The 22,715-nt window shown below is 40.3% G+C and overlaps 1 protein-coding gene across 4 annotated transcripts in view; it reads left to right on the top strand.

Annotated features, from left to right (window-relative positions):
• The window catches only part of FAT3 (FAT atypical cadherin 3), a 617,178-nt gene that overhangs the window by 109,986 nt on the left and 484,477 nt on the right, over positions 1-22,715 (top strand). For all 4 annotated transcript variants that reach the window (XM_023645581.2, XM_023645579.2, XM_070273207.1 and 1 more), the window contains exon 2: positions 15,698-19,006. In XM_023645581.2, the coding sequence (XP_023501349.1) occupies positions 15,715-19,006 (3,292 nt within the window). In that variant the 5' untranslated portion in view covers positions 15,698-15,714. The remainder of the gene's footprint in view (positions 1-15,697; positions 19,007-22,715) is intronic.

The raw sequence follows: 22,715 nt of genomic DNA, 5'->3' as shown, positions 1-22,715 counted from the left end.
TTCGAAAAATATCTTACTAATGCCTTATGACTTTTGTCAGGATCCACTTTTATCAGGATCCCTTTTATATCCCAACCTAAGAGGCTAATCTGTTGCCTCTGATTTTCTTTCTTTCTCTGTTTTTTCTTTCAATCAGCTATAGAGGGATTCCAGAGAGTGCCATTGATAAAGGAGTGATTCTGCCTATGAGTTAGGAGGGCACATCCAATGTGCGAATAATGCCGCTCCTATCTAGCTTATAATTCTTTCCCTGGTAGAATATGAAAACACCACCTTGAGGAGGAAAGATAGCTGCTTCAATTATGGAAAGACTTTGAAACAGCCCCAGACCAGCATTTGTGAACCCTGTTCTGAGCTCCTCTCTTCTGTCAGTGAAGAGCTGACTCAGATAAGAATTGGTCACAATTAAATTAGGCTTCTGTGAGGGAATGTCAAGCTGGAGGGACTGCCCTGTATGTTCACCATTGATTAGAACTGTGGAAATTCTTATCCTGAAGGGACTGTGTGCCAGGATCTTGATGAACTCTGCATATATTAGAAAGCGCTTACCGCGTTAATGTCTGATGATGCCACAGCGGGAACATTAGACACAAAGCCATCTCTGTCATCTGCTTCCTTTGAATATCCCCGGGAGCTACCTTTAGCCCATTTCCTCCCATCCTGTGTGTTGGATCCATCCTCTGTTGATCTACATGGGGAACCTAAATACTTGTTTTCTTATGAAAAAGGCAAAAATTCCCCAAATGTCTTTCCCCTTTGACTCAGACACTGAATGTATGCAAAATTCCCAAATGACTTGAAATTGAAGGTTTTACTCCTGACATTTTGTTTGGGTTAAATGGATGATGATGGTTTCCTTGACAGGCGGGGGAGTTTTGCAGTCGATCAGAGGATGGACAGAAGGTGATGTGTTAGAGTTATTGTGTACTTCCTTGGGTTTGAGTGAGGTAGTTGTTTGCAGTTACATAGTCTACAATAACTCCTCCCTCCCACACCCCCTTCCAAAAAAAATCTGTGGTTTTACCAAAAATCTCAGATGTTCTGCATTGTATGTCAACATATAAAGCTAATGTAGAAAACATAAAAGCACTGGCCTTAAAGAAGGCTAATGTGTTTTTAAATTTTTTATTCTAAATTGTGATACAAAAGCATCTAACAAAATTTGCCATCTTATTCATTTCTAAGGGTACACAGTTCAGTAGTGTTAAGTATATTCACATTGTTTTCCAACTGTAGGCTAATGGTTTCGGGGTGGTCCTAGTGCAGAATCAAGTGGAAACAATGTGTCATATAAATTATGAACATGTTGTAAAAAAAAACGATTTTGGAATTGAAATTAAAATTGAATCAGTGGAGAAGGAAGAAGTGAGAGCAAGAAGGTCATTCCAAAATTGCCCCCAAATCAGACAGACGCAGTAAAGCTCAAAGTTTCAAAAGCAAATTGATATGTGCTGAATTATATGGATATTTATTCTATATAATCTCTTCATGAACTGTGAAGGGCAAAATTATACAAATTATTTTTTTGCCTGCTTCACTTTTATTTAGTGGAGAGATCAACATTATGATCATTTAGAACAGCACTGATTTTTTTGCCATTTTTTATAAAATCAAATAACTTGACTATTTGATGGCAAAAGCAAATAATTGTAAACTACCAAATAATATTTCTTGACTGTTTCTTACTGACATGTTGAATCCAAGTAAACTCTTGAGTGGGAGAGGTAAGGTCATAAACTATATGGCTTTTATCTGAGATTCTATCTGAGTATGGTAAATAAGCATTCTCTTTGTACTTCTAGAAAGTCTTTTTTTTGTTTTTGAGGAAGATTAGCCCTGAGCTAACATCTGCGGCCAATCCTCCTCTTTTTGCTGAGGAAGACTGGCCCTGAGCCAACATCTGTGCCCATCTTCCTCTGCTTTATATGTGGGACGCCTACCACAGCATGGTGTACCAAGCGGTACCATATCCGCACCTGGGATCCGAACCTGCGAACCCTGGGCGGCCGAAGCGGAACGTGTGTGCTTAACCGCTGCTCCACCGGCCAGCCCCTAGAAAGTCATTTTAAAATATAATAGTATTGTAGCTGTTTAGCTTTGATCTAGAGCTTGGGCTGTCATCCTGCCATCAGCTAGCCTGTGTGATGTGTACTGAGCTGTGAGCACCATCATTCCACCTCCATAGCAAGGCTGGTGCACTAAACTACCTCTGAAGTTCCTTCCTCTTAACCCCCCTAATGCTGGAAACACTGGCCTCAAAGTTAGCTTAGATGAGATAGCAATGCACAAGGTCTGATAATGGGGAAAGCGCTCATTCTGTGTTAGCTATTATTATTATTTTCCAATTCAAGAACCTTTATTGAATGACTGGTATTTGATCTTGCAGAATATATGTGAAGCAAAGGGTAGTTGATGCCTAAAATTCTGGTTAGGGATATTTGATCTAAGTCATTTTTCACTAATCATATCATTTGTTCTTTCTCCTAAAAACACATAAGTAATGGAAAGATGGTATTGTTACCCACGTGAGGCTGAGAGCTGACATCTTTCTTTTTAATGTGGAAAATAGAAGTTCTTGAAACCAAGAGTGTAGCCTCGTGAATTCTTGAATCTCAGAACATGAAGTGCTTGGTATACAGACTATTCTGTTGCTAAATTCTTTATTAATCATATTTACTAATAACACATGGACATTGAAAATCAAGCTTCTGGGTTTACATTTGTAATGGTTGAATGGAATTTGCTCATAATGATCAAATCACTAGGGCTTCTTTCTTTAGTTAAAAAAAAAAAGGAAACTGGGAAAGTCATATTAAATACAGCAATAGAAATCTGTTCTAAGGGAAAATTCAGATCTGAATCCCTTAGGTGGAATGGTTTGGTAAAGGTTAAACAAACCTTCTCTCGCTCTTTTGGGACTTTAATGTAAATTTCATCTAAATTCTTGTCAGTTTCCCTCTACAGCTGTCCCTAAACATCTGCTGTAGATGCTCACAATTGCTACTTCCCTCCCTTCACAGTTTACATATGCTTGTATAAACTATTTATTTGTAATACATAATTAGTGGCGAAGTGTATACTTGGTTTTTAACGACTTATACTCAGGGGTGGACTAGAAGAAAACTCTAACTACATGGAATGAGTGTACTTGGTTTAAGGCTTGTTGGAGTAACAATCCCATTTACTTTCCAGCAGCTGTTTGATATTAAGGGGTGTTTAAAAATCTGTTTAGGTTCTTGTAGCTTGGAGTAGAATTGTGGGAGTTGTGCTTCGTCCCTCACTCCAGTAAAGGATTTGATAGCCCTGCCTTGTACACCATGCTGAGGTAAGATGATTCTCCCAAAGCCATGGAAAAGTAAGGCTGCTCACTTGCTTGGGAGGCTGTGGTCTTAGTAGTCATGTAGAGAAAATTATGTAAACCTCCAGAGAGGTGGCCCTCTATTGACCTGGAAAGATCAGTCTTCCAAAGTCTTGATTTTGTCCGCGGAATAAATGCTTCTGCAAAGAGTGAGATCCAAGGAGGGTGGTACAAAATTGGAGAAAATTAGTCCTTGGGAGCAAATGGGGATTCTAGCTGTCAGAGTGACTGATGGCCTTGCCACACGTGAATACTTCCTGGAGAAATCAGGTCAAATGGTTCTAACACTGAGAAGTGAAGGTTCCTTCCTTCTCTTTTGGGGGCAGGGAGCTCAGAACCCAGCTGGGTTCATATACTGGGGACGGAAGTCATCCGCTCCAGCAGAGGGGAGCCCAATTTTTAGCACCAGATAGGAGGAGCTGACCTCCTTGGGGCATTAACTGGGGGACATCTCAATGATACCAGAACTCTATGCAATATCTCCGTTATGAACCATTCTTCTTGGGAATTGTTTCTTTCTATATGCTAGACTTTATCCTTCTCAATAAAATTGCCCTATTTCCTATAATTCGGTTGCAACCTCAGTGTTATTGACACTTTAGACCAGATAATTCATTGTTTGGGAGGCTGCCTTGTGCCTTGTAGGACATTTAGCAGCATCTCTGACCTGTACCCACTAGATACCAGTAGCACCTCTCTCCTTATTGTGACAATGAAAAATGCCTGCAGACATTGCCAAAGTCCTCTGGGGATAAAATCATCCCTAGTTGAGAACCACTGCTCTAATCCTATATTTTCCTGGGGTTTCATAAGACATTTCTAGTTCATCCAACGGCAATTTATTGGGCACCTACTGGGTGCCAACTGGTACGTTTGGTGTGAGGCAACAGTGATGACCATAAGAGACAGGCCCTTTCTTCATGTAGTTTATAGTCAAGTCGGGATAACAGATATGAATCAAATAGTCTTACTAAACTATAATTAAAATGATAATAAGTGTTACAAAGGAAATATTCTGGGTGGACACATAACAAGAGGCCATAGCTAGTCTTGGCTATCAGAGACATGTTCCCAGAGGGATACAGAAACTAAGGTCACTGTGTGCATGTATTTCTGTGGGGAGTAGGGGATGGGAAGAGAGTTGAATTCAGGGGAAACGTGCAAAGCGCCTAAGGCAGGAGTGTGTGACTAGGATGCAGAGTGGTTAGAGATGAGTCCAGAAAAGTAGTCAGGGCCAAATTCGGCAGAACCTTCTCAGCCATATTGATAATTTTGGCCTTTATTATCCTGAAAGCATAGGGCAGGTATTGAAGTGTTTCAGCGGGAGTGCAATATGCTCAGGTTTTAGGCCTGTGGCTGGCTGGTTGTAGCAGGAGTGCACGGAGGAGCTGAGAGTGATGTGCCAGGCTGGTCAGGACGTTGAGGCTGTAGAGTTACTGTCAGCTGTTACACAGATGGTGGGGGACTCGCCCTTCGTGGTATCCTCATTCTCCTCACTAGGAATGAACTTCGATCTGCTCCATCTCCAAAACCCTGGATTTGAACTCACTGAATTATTATACATTCCTTTTCTTTTTGAACCTACTATATTTGACTGCTTTCTTACTTCTGGCTTTCATTTTCAAAAATGATACGAGGGTCCCAAGAACAGGGGTGAGGAAGCCTCACTTCATTAACCACCACCTCCACTCTGGGTCCTAATTCTTGCAAAGTTGCGGCAAGATTCTCAGAGATCCAGAAAGCAGTTCTCTTAGGGTCAGCTCAATTCACCAGCCTTGTCCATGTTTGCTTAGTAGTTACTCACCAAAGAGAGGATCTGCTCTTGGCCTTTTGCCTCTACTATGTGGTGGCGCCTCTAGGGGTCAGAGTTCTCATCAGGCCAGCTCTGAGGTGCTGAGTGTTCTCACACCTAGTTCATTCATGGCTCCTTTGGAATAGTAAGCCTGTCCCGGACCTAATATGTTAGGCTAAGGTTGTTTATGCTAAAATTTACTAACCAGGGCCTCAGAGGTTCTTTGACAAGTCCTTCAACTTGTGTCTACAGAAATGCCTACTAATGTCTTGCCCCTCTAAGGAAATACGTTTTCTTAACTGAACAGGAGGACCCCACTGACATGATTCTGCAGGCTTGGGCTTTTTAGTTGAGCTGGAGGGTGGTTGATGCTCCATTGTCTTTGTTGACCTGTTCTTAGGAAGACTATATTTGGTAGTCCCATGTGGGGACTGAACCTGTGACCCTGGTCTCATTAGCATTGAGTGCTAATCCAAGCAACGTCGGCATAAACCCGTCAATCAATAATAAATAACCTTAATGGGGAGTGTGGGAGAGCTGAAGGGACCAAATTTGCATTTTTGCCTTGTTTGCTAAGATGCAGTTGTCAGTGATGGCAATGTGAGGAGATGTGACTGACAAGATTTCCAGATTGTCAGCAACCTTCTAGACTGCATTTCTTGACCCACACACAAGCTGTTTTAAATCCTGGCAACTCTTATCATTGCCTGTTCCCAAATAATCTTCTGTGCCTCCTCACATATATAATTTCTACCTCTTTCCATAGTGTGTGCATCTTCCCTACGTTAAGCTGTTTGGTCATCTCGAGTTCTTTTTGAGTTTGTCAGGATTGCAGCCTGAGATGCCTTTTTAGAGTCTCACCAATCTCCTGATATATTTTTTGATTTCTTGCACAAGTACTCTTTTTCTCCATCCTCATCTGCCTGTTCCTCAGCCTTCGTGAGGTGACAAATACAGTATTACCCTGTTGTCGAGAGTTTAGTGTCTCTCTTTTCTTATTGGATCACTTAGACATTCCATATTGTGCACAATAAATAGGGCTCAGTGCTGCTGCCTTACATTCTGGGGGGACATTTAGCCAAAAAGGCAGACATTTCCAGAGCTGCTCTCTGGAGCCTGTGATCTGCTTTGTCCAGAGTAAGACCTGGTCCCATGTGTAACCTTGGACAAATTTAGACCTGAGTTATATTCTCCCAGAAGTCCTCTAAAGTCTTTGGGATGTTTTCTCGTTTACCACATCTTCCTTTGGCATTTCAGATCTTTTGGAAAAGGGAAACCTGGTATCCCCTTTTCCCTCTTTAGGTCCTGGAGCTCTGTGTTCCCTGAGGCCTCCCATGCGTACGCTCGCTTCCCTCTTCCCTAACATTCCCATCACTTACTGCAGCAGGAAAGGGACGTACTGAGGCAAGCTGCCCCGTATTCATATTCTGCTTTTCTGATTTCCAATTTTTCTGATTTTGCTATGTAGAATTTTTTCTTCTTGAAGGACGCTCACTTTTAGAGGAGAATGGCAACTGGGATGTCTAAAGTCTGTTTGCTTTTGGAAATAGGGTGGACCGCAGGAACTTAACATGGCACTAAGTATGGATCGTATCAGAATGGAGCAAGCAGAAGGCTTGGAGAGCAACTTTTCCCCCCAACTGCATGTTGCATCCTAACGATTAGAATGAACACTATTTGAAGATATTGTTCCATCTGAAACTATTTGGGCTCTTTTCTCTTTCAGGCAGTTATTCCAGAGTCAGTGCTGTTACTTGGGTGAAAAGGATTTTTTTTTCTTTTCTTTTCTTTTTAATCTTGAGCATATGTAAATACTAATGTATTTACCCTTTGGTTTCTTTCAGTAAGGCCCACCTGAGAAAAATTGGAATCATGCATTTTCCTGGAACGTTTTCTCAGACAGCATAGGAGCACAGGAGCAAATTATATCCTCTCCATAAATTTTTTTTCTCTTACCCCATGATGAATTTCTTTCTCTAGAGGGAGAAGTGATTTTTAAAAGGCTTGAACAACATACTAATCTTTCCTTCTGATAGCCCCTGGTTGAATTACCCCTGAATTTGAAGCATTTACTGATGAAATGATACTTGACATTAACCAATGTTGTATGGAAATATTTCTAGCACCTGGGGAGAGAATAAAGGAGGGTATTCATAACACTGCTGCTGCTGTGTGGCTGAATCTTCCATTTTTCTCGGAACCAACCTGAATTACAGTTGCTTCATGCTGACTGACTTTTCTCCTGGGAGACTACTTTTAGACAACAGAAAGATTTGCACTACTGGAAAAAGTTAGAATTTACAGTATTATTATAATAAAAAAGATTGGGTTTGGGTAATGGTCTGCTTGGCTGGTTGTCAGAACCAACTGGAGGTTTTGGTTTGGGATTTTTTCCTTGTTCAGAATGACAGAAGGTGATATCATATCCTTGTAAATGAAATATGCACTCTTCTTGCTTATAAAGCCCTGCTTAGACTTGGGGTTCAAGTAGACAGCAGAATTTTCCAGAGAGGAGTGAAATATGAACTTGGCTTTAGGTTTTGCATCTTAGAGTATTTTTGATTTGGCAAACTGCTTTGACCATTGACTAAGTTAAAATAGATAGCAAAGCTATGAAAATATATGGATGATTATTTAATGTTAATAAGGTTCTTCCATCACACCAGTCTTTTTTTTTTTCCTGAGGAAGATTCACCCTGAGCTAACATCCATTGGCAATCTTCCTCTTTTTTTGGTTTGAGGAAGATTAGCCCTGAGCTAACATCTGTGCCAGTCTTCCTCTACTTTGAGTGTGGGTCACCACCACAGCATGGCTGATGAGTGGAGTAGGTCTCCACCTGGGATCCAAACCCTCGAACCTGGACCACCGAAGTGGAGGATGGGGATCTTTAACCACTCAGCCATGGGGCTGGCCCCCTGTCTTTTTTCTTGTGAAAATTCTCTATTTACATTTTTTTTTAATCAGAAAAGAAAATCCCACAGCAAACTATGGAACAGTCGTTTCATTCTTCTGTTGGAACATGGAGATGTGTTTATATGACAAGTATTGAAGCAATTTCTTCAGGGATAATCTCAGCTTAGTTGAAATGAGAATTCATACCCTGTGATATGATGTAGGAAGAATAATGAACCAGTCTGAAGAATCCTGGGATTACACCCCACCTCCAAAGCTTTCCAGGCAGCTGTTTGACCTGTCTGAGCCACAGTATCCAACTTGCACTCGGTCAGTGTGTCTCCAACTGTATTCCACAAAACACTCTTTCTTCTACTGCAGGCATCTGTGTGTGTTTGAGGGAGTGCTGGAATTCATGATCAAATAGAGTTTAGGAATTGTATATATTAGATCCCTTGGAATTCACTTTACATAGTTTGTGCATGCAACAAGTATTTACTGAATCCCAACTATATACCAGGGGACTTTGCTACTACTAGTGGAAATAGACGATAAATCTGGACTGTGCTTTCATAAGGAGATAACAAAGCAGGGTAAATTATTAGAGCTGAATAAGGATGGGAGATGGGAAAAGTTTATTTTGAAGCATAGTAAAGGCTCCAAGAAGTTCCAAATTAGGAAATCTGTTTACGCTTGTTCAAACGGCATTTCCTAAAAAGTTTCTGTAGTTGCATATCTATTCAAATATTGTAGAATAATGGGTCATGGGACACAGTTTGGGAAATGGTGGCCTAGTTATATCCCCAGGGTCTCTAAGTTTTGTGATTATAATTCCTGATTTGTCCAATGCTCATTTTCATCTTCTCCCTGGAGCACGTTGTGTAGTTAACGGTATACACTGACTAGACAAGTTTGACTCAGCAGAAATTGATTGACTTTTTGCCTTTTCAAGCCACTGTGTTACATACTCTAAGAAGAAGAAGAAATAAGGGAGCTTACCATCCAGTATGTAATTTAAAAACACACATAAGTAACTTTAATACAAGGAAGAAAGTGCTATCATAGAAGTACATATAGTAAAATACAAAGTTTAGAGGAGTGATTCTCAGAGGATGGTAGACCCAGGACCAGCATCTCCTGGGAACTTGCTAGAATTGTAAATTCTTGGCTCCGCCATAGACCAAGCGATCCAGAAACTCTGGGGTGGATCCCAGCACTGTGAGCTTCAACAAGCCCTCCCATGATTCTGATGCTCACTGAGGTTTAGGAATCAGAGCTTTAGACGTAGAGCTCACTCTTGGATGGGGAATCTCCGAGATTGCTTCATAGAGGAGGTGGCATTTCAGCTAAATGTAGGAAGATGAGTAACACTTGCAGACACAGACAAGTAGAGACCTATATTCTTAAAGGGGGCAATAGCAATACGAGGTAAATTTACAGTAGAGATCTGAGGTCCAATTTTATCTTTTTTACTGGCAAGCTGCATGACTTTGTCCAAATCACTTAACCTCTCTCAGTGTGTTTCCTCAGCTTTAAAACTAGGGTGTTGCACTAGACAATTTTACGATCTTTTTGATGGTAAAACTCAGTGAGTTTACATGGCTCTGGCTCAGTATATCATGCTATAATCTGAGTAATGGTATGACATGAATTATTTGTGACCCAGAGGCCCAGTATATTATCCTGTACATTCTCTAGCTACCATGGTTTGTATTAAGAAAACTACACAGTAAACATTTTTCTTCTTTTCAGGCAGACATGAGCATTCGCCAGAGAGTAAAACTTGATTCCCAAGTGTGTCATACAGACAGTCTGTAACTGATTTCAGGAGCAGAGACCCAGAACATAAAGTAGTGCCATGAGGATGGTAATTCGAGCGGTATCAGAATAGGCTGCTCTGGAAGATAGGGCTTAGCAGTATCTGGCTGTTCTGGGATTCATCAGCGCAAGGAGAAATCCTGCTAGAACCCCTCAGGAATTAAATGCCAGGTTTGTGAGGAGTAGTTCTCTAAGGCAGCTATGGTTTTCTAAGTTTGGAAGTGTACACGTGGCAGTTGGAATCGGTTACAGAGCTGCAGCAATAGCCCTTGGCCCATGTCACCACACATAGACCCCTCTCTGGCATGGACCCCGACGCATGGCAGGAGTCTGGGGTCTGTGGCAGGGTGACTTTCCTATTAGAGCTGAGCTCCCCCATGGAGAGTCTCCCTCTTGATCTGCTTAACCCAGTTTTCACTTGTTTCCCATTTTGTATCCCTTTTTCTGAACACCTTAATAATTATAATGTCAGTTAATATTTATGGAACATTTACTGTGTGCCCGACAGGATTGTAAGCCTGTTACGTGACAGTGGGGACTCTTACAATCCCTGTTTTAAAGATAAGGAAACCGAAACTTAAAAAGCTTTGAGTATTACCCCAAAGTCACCCACCCAATAAGTGACAAAGCCTGGATTCAAGTGAGGGTTCTCTGACCTTTGGGTCTAATACAGTAATCCTTTGCTTTTTAGTAAAGAAAAGAGATCCTTTCCTTTACCTTTGATGTGGCTTTTCCTGTTGGAAAAGAAAATGTCAGAGTAGGTTGTAAATTTCCTCCCCTATCTTGTGTCTCACAGATTTTATCTTCTCTAAAAACTGCCTTAGTTAATGATTAAGAAGTAGCAACTGTATGCTTACCACATGCCATGAACTGTTTTAAGGGCTTTATAGTTATTAACTCAAATCCTGGTTGGTAGGCATTATTATTCACATTTTATAGAAGTAGAAACTGAGACACAGAGAGGTTAAATAACTTGCCCAAGGTTACACAGCTAGTAAATTCAAACCCAGGTAGTCAGACACCAAAGCGTGTGTGCTGGAACCACTGCACATACAGCCTTGGTGGAAATGGAGGACTCAGTCACAGCATGCACCTGAGCCATAGGACTGCCTTTCCATTTGCAGTTCTCGTACGAGTCATCCTCACCAAGGATGCTTGAAAACGGGAGGCCCTTCCCGTATCGACTTTGTACTTTGTCTCACAGCCCATCATAGCATACTTCCTGAGCACCCTCTCTGGCTAACAAAACCTTTTCAAAATATATAAGATAGGAAGAGATGGAGTGAAAAGAGAATGTTTTTCTAAGATGCCTTTTCTACTGATCAGAAATCTCGGCTATTTAATGAGGCCGTTTTAATGATGTCAGAAAACAGCTTCACCAAAGCAAGCGTGGGCACCCTGCTGAGTCCAGGCGCTCCCAGAGAGGTGGCCTTTGTGAGAGCCTTTCACTGCCCTGGAGGTCTCTGCTATTTATTCATCCCCGGAAAGAAAAATCTGTGTGCCCTTCTGAGTCCCACGCTAAGATCCACTCTGTGTGAGCGGGCAGGGCAAGATGGGGAGGCACGCCGGACGGCTTCTGAAAAATAAATGTCTCCAAGACTGATGGCTTGATGATCTCTTTGGAGATCATATCAAAAATTATTGATTATGGGACTAAGTCGTAGAAAATAGGCTCTGAGGTTGGGAACTAAGTGCTTTCTTTAAAATAATCCAGAAGGAGTAGAAGAAATCAATGTGTAGAGCATCTGAAACACTGTAACTGTCATATTGGCTTCACAAATAGCTTGGCTTCAATGTGGAAAAAGCAATACCATTTTTTTAAAAAACATCTTAACAGTCATCTTGGCATACTAAAAAAAGGAAGCCAAACTCTTATTCTAATGTTTACTTTGCAGAATTTTATAGAATTCCTAACTTCTAGCACTCATTTATTTTCTAAATCAGTGGAAGAAACTGCAAGGCTTTTAAATTAGTTTGCACCAGATAGGGCTTTTTTCTTTTTCTTTTTGCAAAAATAAAGATACAAAAACCTTATGAGATATTTTGGTTTCAACAACTGAAGCTGACCGTCTTAGTTCTGCTCAGTTTTTTGGTGTTAAATTCAAATTTCAGTACACAATAATACTGTTCCATTTCCGTTTGAAGTATTGTGTATTTGCGTAAGATCATTGATTCTGGTGTATGAGAAAAAAATTCTAGCAGTGGATCTTGCTGAAAGAAAAACTCAGGATGCAGAAGTACTAGTTTTCAAGTAAAGTGAATGATGTTTTTTCATATTGTGACAGCATTCTGTGCTTTGAAGGAGTTATAGAAGGATTTGTAAAATTAACTGTCCCCCAGGGCACTTAAATGTTTACTTGTAAACAGTTAACTACTTAGAGGAGGAAGTAGCGCCAGGGAGAGTCAGAAGGGGTCAGAAAACAAAGATCACGGCAAAATGATGACAAACTGCAGTGCTAAAATTGTTATATAACTTGAAGAAAGACTAACTCACTTGACACACATTTCCATTTAGTATCAGCTCTGAACCTGGGAGACCTGAGACCTCGTAATAGGGGAATCTCTTCGTCTTTGTGAGCCTCAGTTTCCTCATCTGTAAACTCAGGAGACTGGACAAGACGATCTTTAAGGCTCATTTGAGTCTGTATAATTTCTTGATTCTGTTACCTGAGATAAGATGTACTTCTTCTGGGGGATTTGGAAGCAGCGTATTAAAGGCCCCTGGTCCTCCGGTTTACATCTGTGCCTTAATGTTCTGTTCAGCAAACCAGTATTCTGTGCCCCCTGTGCGGGATGTGCTATACTGGGAGTGGGAATTGAATGATGCACAAAGGCGTCTCGTTTCTTCTCATCAGATTTCCTTCAGTCAAGATTCAGGATGCAAATGGGGGAAATCAGAATGAGAAAAGTTGAGTTGAACTGAATTTACCATTGGGGGTGGTTTTCTTCTCTGATGACCATGGTGTCCACACTCTTTGGGCAAAGTATCAGCAAAACTACTCTCACACAGATAGTGCCCTGGGTGTAGAACAGCGAGTGGGAAATGAGGCAGAAACTGAATTTGTATTTCCCCGCAGATGCTGGGAATAACCTCAGTTTTCTACTTGGAGAGAGTGTAACACGGCCTTTGGTCATTCCCGTATTAAGAGCATTGTCTCATTCCGGTATGTTCTTAATGAACCTAAAAATACATATTCTCCTTTGGAGCATTCTCAGATGATGAAATAAGAGTCTATTGATGCATATGAGGGTATTGTTACAGCTTCTCCTGGTTTACATCTGTGATCCCTAAAGAGGGCCCTGATGCTTCCGTGTTTCAGCTGAGTGTGTTCCACAAAGAGGTACCTCCAGTCACACTCATTCCTTGGGGTTCTCCACTCTCCTGGGTAGGGTATTTGAACTTGCTGCATCCAGGCTACTGCTTTGCACACTTAGTACATGAGGCATTTCCTAAGGACAGCCAGCCAGAGGAATTGCATGTGGAATTAACTTCTTTTATAAAAAGTTATCCTGTCTTTCTGCTTTTCATGTTTACTATCTTTTCTGCTTATGAAATCCCAATATTAAACTGTACCCTTCTACTTGCCTACTCAGTATTTTCTAGACACTCAGCAGATGACAGCAGGGAGGCATATTTCATCCCCAGTGGGAACCAAGTAAATGTGTGCCCAGAATTTCGTTTTATGAGAATCTCCTGCAAGGCTGAGTTGGAAAAAAAAATGAGAAAGCCTATGGGGTGTGGAGAGCATGAGTTCTAATCCAGACTCTGTTACCAGGAAAATGAGGTTTGATGGTCTCATCTACAAAAAGGGGCATATATAGCATTTGCCTTGCCAACCTTGGGTATGAAAGTGTTTTATAAACTACAAAAATAATTTGTAATATTTTAAAATGTTAAACTTCTATAGGATATTTTTCAGCTTTCAGCCAGTAATTGGAACTAGTTAAAAACCAGAAAGGAAAGAACCAAACAGAAGTGCTGGGTGGGTTTTATGCTCTTCTATCAATGATAAATGGTGACTAGTTCAATAGAAATAAATTATGCCATATGTGCTTCTAGGAGGCCTTAATTATTTCATTCTTGTAACAAGTAATTTAGAGATAATGGTGGTGTAATGGGAAAAGGCATGGATTTTAGAATAAGACGGGCCAGGGTTTGAGATCCTGCTCTGCTGCTTACATTGGTTGGGTCAATGTCCCAACCAAATAGGTTAACTTTTCTAACTTTCAGGTTTCTAACATGTAGTTGGGTAAAATAGTACCTATTTCTTAGGGTTGTTGTAAGGATTCAATACAACAAAGTGGGAAATGCCTGACACAATGTGTAAGGCATAGTGTGCAAGAGGATTTATTTCCCATCCCCTTATCTCCGCATTCCCCATAGAGGAGAAAGAGAAGCAGAAGGTGAGGGTCCTGCAGAGTGTGTCTTGGTGGAAGAACTCATAAGTTGGGGGATTCTCAAAACCTGAGCCATCAGCGTGTAAATAGACTTAGCGGTTCTTTTTTAAATAACCCTTTCATCCCCCGTCTATTTTAAATACTTGACAGATTTTACTGGTTAAAATAGGAAACTGTTTTTATCTTTTAATCTACCTACTTATAGGGCTGTGGTGACTGTGGAAATTTAATAGTAGCTGATAAAAATAATTGGAAGTGATTCCTTAAATTACTCTTAAGAAAACAAATCCTTTGTAATTCTTTAAATTTTCCTTGCACGAAATTTTTCTCAACACCCTTGTTCTGAGTAGCACGGGCCATTCATGGACATCACTTACATCATGCAACGGTTTAGGGATTGTCCTCTCTGCTTTGTTCCTTATATGATGGTTTGTTCCTCATGGGAGTGGATTATACAGAGATCTTGATCAGTTTAAAAGCATGACGAAAGATGGTAATACCTTAGAAGTATTTCTTTAAAAGACCTTAGTTTGAAAAGTGATTATGTAACCATTGGTGAACAATGTTAATTGAGGAAATAGTAGAAAATGCAAATATGCCCCCAAATCCCACAACACAGTTAATCTTTCTTAAATGTAAAAATGCAGTTGTGCATATAGATGTTTAAATGAAATAGTATAATCATACCACATTTATTGTTTTATGATCTTTTATGCATCTGAAAATACACATTTTTAATGGCTGTATAGTATTTCATTTTATGGATGTGGCACAAATTATCTGATTCTCTATCAGTGGGCTGTTAGTATCTTTTCAGGTTTTTTTTGAAACTGTGCTATAAATGTACACTTGTCTAATTATTTCCATAGGATAATTGCCTAGAAGGCAATTCTAAGTCAAAGGTAAATGCACTTTTTAAGGTTTCCAGGACATATTTCTAAATTGAGCTTCAGAATGCAATGGATCTCGTACCAATGAACAATGCCATCAGCAGTGTGAAAGTGTTATTTTAAAAAAAATCAGACAAAGTAAGGTTAAATCTTAGTGATCTTGAATTCTTTGTCATCTAGTGTGGTGCGGTTTCTAATTTTTTTCTTGTATTGATGTTTTAGTAACAAGATTTTATAATAAATTTATTGGGGTTTTTTTGTGAGGAAGTTTGGCCCTGAGCAAACATCTGTTGCCAGTCTTCCTCTACCTTATGTGGGACGCCGCCACAGCATATCTTGACAATTGCTGCTAGGTCTGCAGCCCGGATCCGAACCTATGAACCTTGGGCTGCAGAAGCAGAGTGCGTGAACTTAACCACTACGCCACCCGGCCAGCCCATATAATAAAGTTTTTGAAAAGCACTGTTTCGTAACAGTTATTTCCTATTCCTTCTCCCACTTTCCTCTAGGTTAATTTATTTTTTCTCTCTCTCTTTTTCCCCCTCCAGGATGGAAGTATGATGTGATGGATATAACTATGGGATACTGTGTGGGTACACGGCCTCCTCCTTCTTGCCTCATCCTCCTGCTTCTCAAGCTTTTGGCCACTGTCTCCCAGGGGCTGCCAGGGACTGGGCCCCTCGGCTTCCACTTCACACATTCCATTTATAATGCTACAGTGTACGAGAACTCAGCAGCAAGGACCTACATCAACAGCCAGAGTAGAATGGGCATCACCTTGATAGATCTATCCTGGGATATCAAATACAGAATAGTATCTGGAGATGAGGAAGGCTTTTTCAAAGCAGAGGAAGTCATCATTGCAGATTTCTGTTTTCTCAGAATAAGAACTAAAGGTGGCAATTCTGCCATATTGAATAGGGAAATTCAGGACAATTATTTATTGATAGTGAAAGGTTCTGTCAGAGGAGGGGATTTGGAAGCATGGACCAAAGTGAATATACAGGTTTTAGATATGAATGATCTAAGACCGTTATTTTCACCCACAACATACTCTGTTACAATAGCAGAAAGCACACCTTTAAGGACTAGTGTCGCCCAGGTGACAGCAACAGATGCCGATATCGGTTCCAATGGAGAATTCTACTACTACTTTAAAAACAAAGTTGATCTCTTTTCAGTTCACCCCACAAGTGGTGTCATCTCTTTAAGTGGACGATTAAATTATGATGAAAAGAATAGGTATGATCTGGAAATTTTGGCTGTGGACCGGGGAATGAAACTCTATGGAAACAACGGAGTGAGCAGTACTGCAAAGCTTTATGTTCACATTGAACGTGTAAATGAACACGCCCCAACTATCCACGTGGTCACTCATGTTCCTTTCTCACTGGACAAGGAGCCGACATATGCTGTGGTGACAGTCGATGACCTAGATGAGGGGGCCAATGGAGAGATTGAGTCTGTTTCCATTGTGGCTGGGGATCCTTTAGATCAGTTCTTCCTGGCTAAGGAAGGAAAGTGGATGAACGAGTACAAGATCAAGGAGAGAAAGCAGGTAGACTGGGAGAGCTTTCCCTATGGCTACAATCTCACTCTTCAAGCAAAAGACAAGGGGTCACCTCAGAAATTTTCCACAGTAAAGATAGTCCACATCACCAACCCCAAAAGAGACACTGTCCCAGTTAGATTTGAAAAAGAAATGTATGACGTGAGCATTAGTGAATTTTCCCCTCCTGGTGTCGTGGTTGCTATAGTAAAATTAAGTCCTGAACCGCTAGATGTGGAATACAAATTATCTCCCGGTGAGGATGCCCAGTACTTCAAAATTAATCCTCGGTCAGGTCTGATTGTCACAGCACAGCCACTGAATACTGTTAAGAAGGAGGTTTATAAACTGGGGGTGACAAACAAGGAAGGAGATTTAAAAGCACAAGTCACTATCAGCATAGAAGACGCCAACGACCACACCCCAGAATTTCAGCAGCCCCTGTATGATGCTTTTGTGAATGAAAGCGTTCCGGTGGGCACGACCGTTCTCGTGGTTTCAGCTTCTGATAAAGATAAAGGAGAAAATGGGTACATCACTTACAGTATTGCCAGCCTCAATTTGTTACCATTTGCCATTAACCAGTTTACAGGTGTTATTAGCACAACGGAAGAACTGGATTTTGAATCCTCTCCAGAAATTTACAGGTTCATCGTAAGAGCCTCTGACTGGGGTTCGCCATACCGCCATGAAAGTGAGGTCAACGTCACTATTCGAATAGGAAATGTCAATGACAACAGCCCTCTCTTTGAAAAAGTGGCTTGCCAGGGAGTTATTTCCTATGACTTTCCAGTTGGGGGTCACATCACAGCTGTCTCAGCAATCGATATTGATGAACTTGAACTTGTTAAGTACAAAATCATCTCTGGAAATGAACTTGGTTTCTTTTATTTAAACCCAGACTCTGGCGTTTTACAGCTTAAAAAGTCACTGATGAATTCTGGCATTAAAAATGGTAATTTTGCCCTCAGGATTACAGCAACCGATGGAGAGAATTTTGCAGATCCCATGTCTGTTAACATTTCAGTCCTCCATGGGAAGGTGTCTTCAAAGAGCTTCAGTTGTAGAGAAACTCGTGTGGCTCAAAAGCTGGCAGAGAAACTACTCATTAAGGCAAAAGCAAACGGTAAGCTGAATCTGGAAGATGGATTTCTTGACTTTTATTCAATTAATAGGCAGGGACCACATTTTGACAAGTCATTTCCTTCTGATGTGGCTGTGAAGGAGAATCTGCCAGTTGGTGCTAACATCCTGAGGATTAAAGCCTATGATGCCGACTCTGGCTTCAATGGAAAGGTGCTATTTACAATATCTGATGGAAATACAGATAGTTGCTTTAATATTGATATGGAGACTGGGCAACTTAAAGTCCTTATGCCTATGGATCGAGAACACACAGACCTCTATCTCCTTAATATCACCATCTATGACTTAGGTAACCCACAAAAATCTTCATGGAGGTTGCTCACCATCAATGTGGAGGATGCGAATGACAATAGCCCGATTTTTCTTCAAGACAGTTACTCAGTTAACATTCTCGAAAGTTCAAGTATTGGTACTGAGATTATTCAAGTGGAAGCCAGAGACAAAGACTTGGGTTCTAATGGTGAGGTGACTTATTCAGTCTTGACAGATACGCAGCAGTTTGCCATCAATAGCTCAACTGGAATCGTTTATGTAGCTGACCAATTGGACAGGGAATCCAAAGCAAACTACTCTTTAAAAATAGAAGCCAGAGACAGGGCAGAAAGTGGCCAGCAGCTGTTTTCGGTTGTCACTCTTAAGGTTTTTTTGGATGATGTCAATGACTGCTCCCCAGCTTTCATTCCCAGTAGCTATAGTGTGAAGGTTCTTGAAGATCTCCCCGTTGGCACTGTCATTGCTTGGCTAGAGACCCACGATCCAGATCTTGGACTGGGGGGTCAAGTGCGCTATTCTTTGGTCAATGACTATAATGGGAGATTTGAAATTGATAAAGCAAGTGGTGCCATCCGCTTGAGCAAAGAGCTCGACTATGAAAAGCAGCAGTTCTATAATCTCACAGTTCGGGCCAAAGACAAAGGGCGACCTGTCTCTCTGTCATCTGTTTCCTTCGTTGAGGTAGAAGTGGTGGATGTCAATGAAAACCTCCATACTCCCTATTTCCCAGACTTTGCTGTTGTCGGATCTGTAAAAGAAAACTCACGTATTGGAACAAGTGTGCTACAGGTGACTGCCCAAGATGAGGACTCCGGGAGGGATGGAGAGATCCAGTACTCCATCAGGGATGGCAGTGGTCTTGGAAGGTTCAATATAGATGATGAGAGTGGTAAGTTTAATATTTTGTGACAGAAGTGCCACAACCTCTCATGAACGGTCACCAGTGGAATAGTAAAGAGAGATTCTCACACTAAAATAGAATGGAAAATGAAGTTGCAGTTGGTGCAGAGATGATGCAAGTAAAAGCTTTTCCTTAGAATGCGTTGATTTGTAAGAAGACCTGGTTATACAGTAATAGCCATGTTTTTCACTGAGAGTCCCTGTGTTTTGTCATTCTTGTTCAGCCTTACTATTACCAGGTTATCTTTTGGTAAGCATAAGTAATTGTCACCTCTGTTGATTACACTTCTGACCTTCATTAAATTAAGGGCACTGATAAAGTAAATTACATTTGAATGGGCTTTAAATTAGAAGTGTGAAATGGATTTTCAAATGGATCTTATGTGCCAATCTTTCCCTTTATAGTAATGCTTTGCTGAAGTGATATTACATTAGTTGCTTGCTCTTTCGTGTTTCACAGGCATGTCTTGCCCCTAACTGATGGGCATTTGCACCATGTATGCTCCATTACTCTATGGAGGTGTGCCTCTACAAATGTCTACATGACAGACTAGAGAAGGCATGTTGTGGACATTCTTTACAAAAAATTCATTTTAAGATTTTATTTGTAAGAATTGATTTTTTATAGAAACATTTTAAAATATGGGGCAAAATTGTACCAATAGTTTCATTTTTCTCTACCTATTTATTCACTCTCCATCATAGATACAGGTATATATATGTCTGTGTGTGTATGTATATATCTATTTCTATTCTTGTTATTTTCATTATTTGTCTTTAAGAGTACATGTTCCCAGACACAGGCATATGTATGTGTGTTCTTTGATTAGCATTGTACATTTTTCTAGTCTTCTTTAGATTGTAGATATCTCAAGACAGGGGCTGTGTCTTCACCATTCTTGTGTAAATGGTATTATTATCACTTTACAGTTTTGGAGACACATTTATGTATATTAAATCATTTTCTATAACACTCACAGGGTGCTTTTTGTTCCCCGTAATGATGATGATGATTAAAATAAGTAGTGGGATGGTGTCATTATAGGGGGACTAACTGTATGTCAGTAATACTAGAAAAAGGATTTGAGAAACTGTATTCAGTATTGGATAGGAATTACAAAACTGTATGTACCATCACAAATTTAAACTGTAATTTTTGTATACATGGGCTCTACTTATGGCTAGTGTAAATTGTAAAATTGGTTTCCAGGGCCATAATGAAGGAAAAGGTAAAGGTCAAGAAAACTGGGTTCTGACTTAGCCACATACTCTGTTTTATTGTATATAACTCGCCATTTGATTGGAATATATTTTCATCTTTGAAGTACAAAATGAGAAAGCAAGGGAAATAACTTTTACTCTGTGCTAATGCTTGACTACTAGGACTGATGACTTCTCTGAGTACTTACAATGGGCAACACACTGTATGAAGGGTTTTATAGTCAGGTTTTATTTAATTCTTCAACAGCCCTGTGAGGTAGAACTAATAGTCATCAACTCATGAACTGACGTTCAGAGATGATCTATAACTTGGAGCCTAGTTTCAAACTTAGCTCGAGTAACTGCACTATCCAATGCTATCTCCCATCTAAAGACAAGTGTGGGCTTCCTGGGATGTTCCTAGAGACACTTGAATTTGGTGTTGATCTAGAATCTGGAAGGCAATAAAGCGTTAAACAGATTTCAAAGTCCTTAGGACCCTGGTCTCATTGACTGACAGCACTGGCCATTAATCACCCTTCCTTTTTCCTCACAGTCCCATTGTTTGTGTGGCTCTCCAGTGAAAGAAGCTTATCTTTGGGACTCAGGTGGATGTGGGTAGGTGGGTCAACAGGAGGGTGTTGGACTGAATCAGTAACCACTGCTACCTAGATGACTACATTAAGCCACATTGTGTTGTTTTTATTGTGTGTGGAGTTTCCTCTTGGTGTAGCTTGATGTAGGGAAGAGCAGGACCAATTTGGCGAGAGGGGCCTAGATTTTCCCCATTTGTACCATGTTATTTTGTTCTCATCTTGGGTGTTATTTCAGAAAATGTGTGTATAATTTCATCTGATGATATAGCTGCCCTTATAATTCTTGACTCCAAGAGTTTGATATCCTTTGCCTCTGTTGAACAAACAACTCACTGCTTTGCATGTGTTCCATTAGATTCTGGATTGTATAAATTAAATTTTGCTGTCGCTGATAATAATGCCACTTACATTTTGACATTACTTTGTGATTTAAAAAGCTATTTCTTATAAACGTTAACTCTTTTGGGTTAAGGAGTAGCTAAGTGAGTTGTGTAGGATCACATGTTCATTAAAGGATATAGATGGATGTAGAACGCACATCTCCCCTCAGTCCTAACTCAGTGTTCTTTTCTTTGCATTCATTCCATGTTTCTGATTTACTTTCCCAGAGGATTTTTAATTTTTAAAACTGTAGTAGCAATTTCCTTTCCCCCTTTTCATTTTATTTTGTTCCCTTCTCTTAGAAATTAAAATTATATTTGTCTCTATATTAGAGGAAAAAAAGTTTAGACTTGATGTTGAAATTTTTTATGAAGCTTAAAATTTCCATATAATAATATTCTTAGCCATCTTACTTCCTCTCCCCTCACCTCTTGTAGATTTTAACATCTAAGACCAAGAAGCTGGTGAGGAATGATTACCTGGACTTGTGCCAGGGGGATGCTAGGGTTGAGGAGAAGTTTGGCAAATGTATATCCAACAAGAGAAATCATCACCGTGGTGCTGTTGGGTTTGCATCCTGTTGAGTGATCCATCAGCTCTTTGCCTCCAAGTGCTAAAAATCATGGCTTGAGCTGCTGGCAACATGAATGGCCATTTAGTCCTATAGCTGTTACTGAGTCTCAAGTCCAGACTCTGGTGTCTTCTTCATTTGACCCTTGTGCATGGAATGGCCTAAACTTATTTGGATTTTTGTCTATCCAGAACCTTTAAATCAGCTGCCGAAGGTTATTTAATGGCTTCATTGTTTAGTGGTTCTCAAACTTAGGCATGCCCATGAATCAGCTGGAGAGTTTGTTAACAATGCAGATTCCCAGGCCCAATTCTCAAAGCTTCTGATTCACTAGGTCTGGGCTGGGAGCACAGGAATCTTCATTTAAGCACTCCAAGCATTCCCTCTACGTATGGTTTAGAAACACTTCCCTAAATTTATTTGAGCTCCTTAAAGAGTGACTACCAGGTTATATCTTTTCCACAAAGTCCTTTCCCTTATTGTTTTGAAAGGCAGGGAATTGAGCTCATATTTTAGCTAAATTTCTTTTCTAGTCAAGTTTTACAATCCAAATAAATCTTCTATTATTCATTAGTGGTGATAGTTTTCTGAATGCCTTCCCGATGGATCAAAAATCTATTTGTGTGCTTCAGTAATTTCAGTGCTCCTGTTTTGTGAAACTGCATATTCTAGGATTAGTTGATCCGTTTAGTAGTTTTATGTTCTTGACTTTTTTGGAGCTCAGTGAGCAAAACCGTACCTTTGAAATTCTTTATCATGCACAGGCATTTAATAAATGTTTAATAATGTTCACAGTAAGTGGATTAACTGGGGGGCCCCCACTTACAGTGGATTTGATCACAATTTAAATAACTAGTCTGGAAGATGCAATTTAATCTTTTTTTCCTTCACAAAGAATGCATTCTTATTCTTTGACACAACAGGAATTCATATTCTTGACTACTCAGAAG

The sequence above is a fragment of the Equus caballus genome, chromosome 7, assembly GCF_041296265.1.
Source record: "Equus caballus isolate H_3958 breed thoroughbred chromosome 7, TB-T2T, whole genome shotgun sequence".
NCBI classification, from domain to species: Eukaryota; Metazoa; Chordata; class Mammalia; order Perissodactyla; family Equidae; genus Equus; species Equus caballus.
This window is presented reverse-complemented; position numbering and strand designations above follow the sequence as displayed.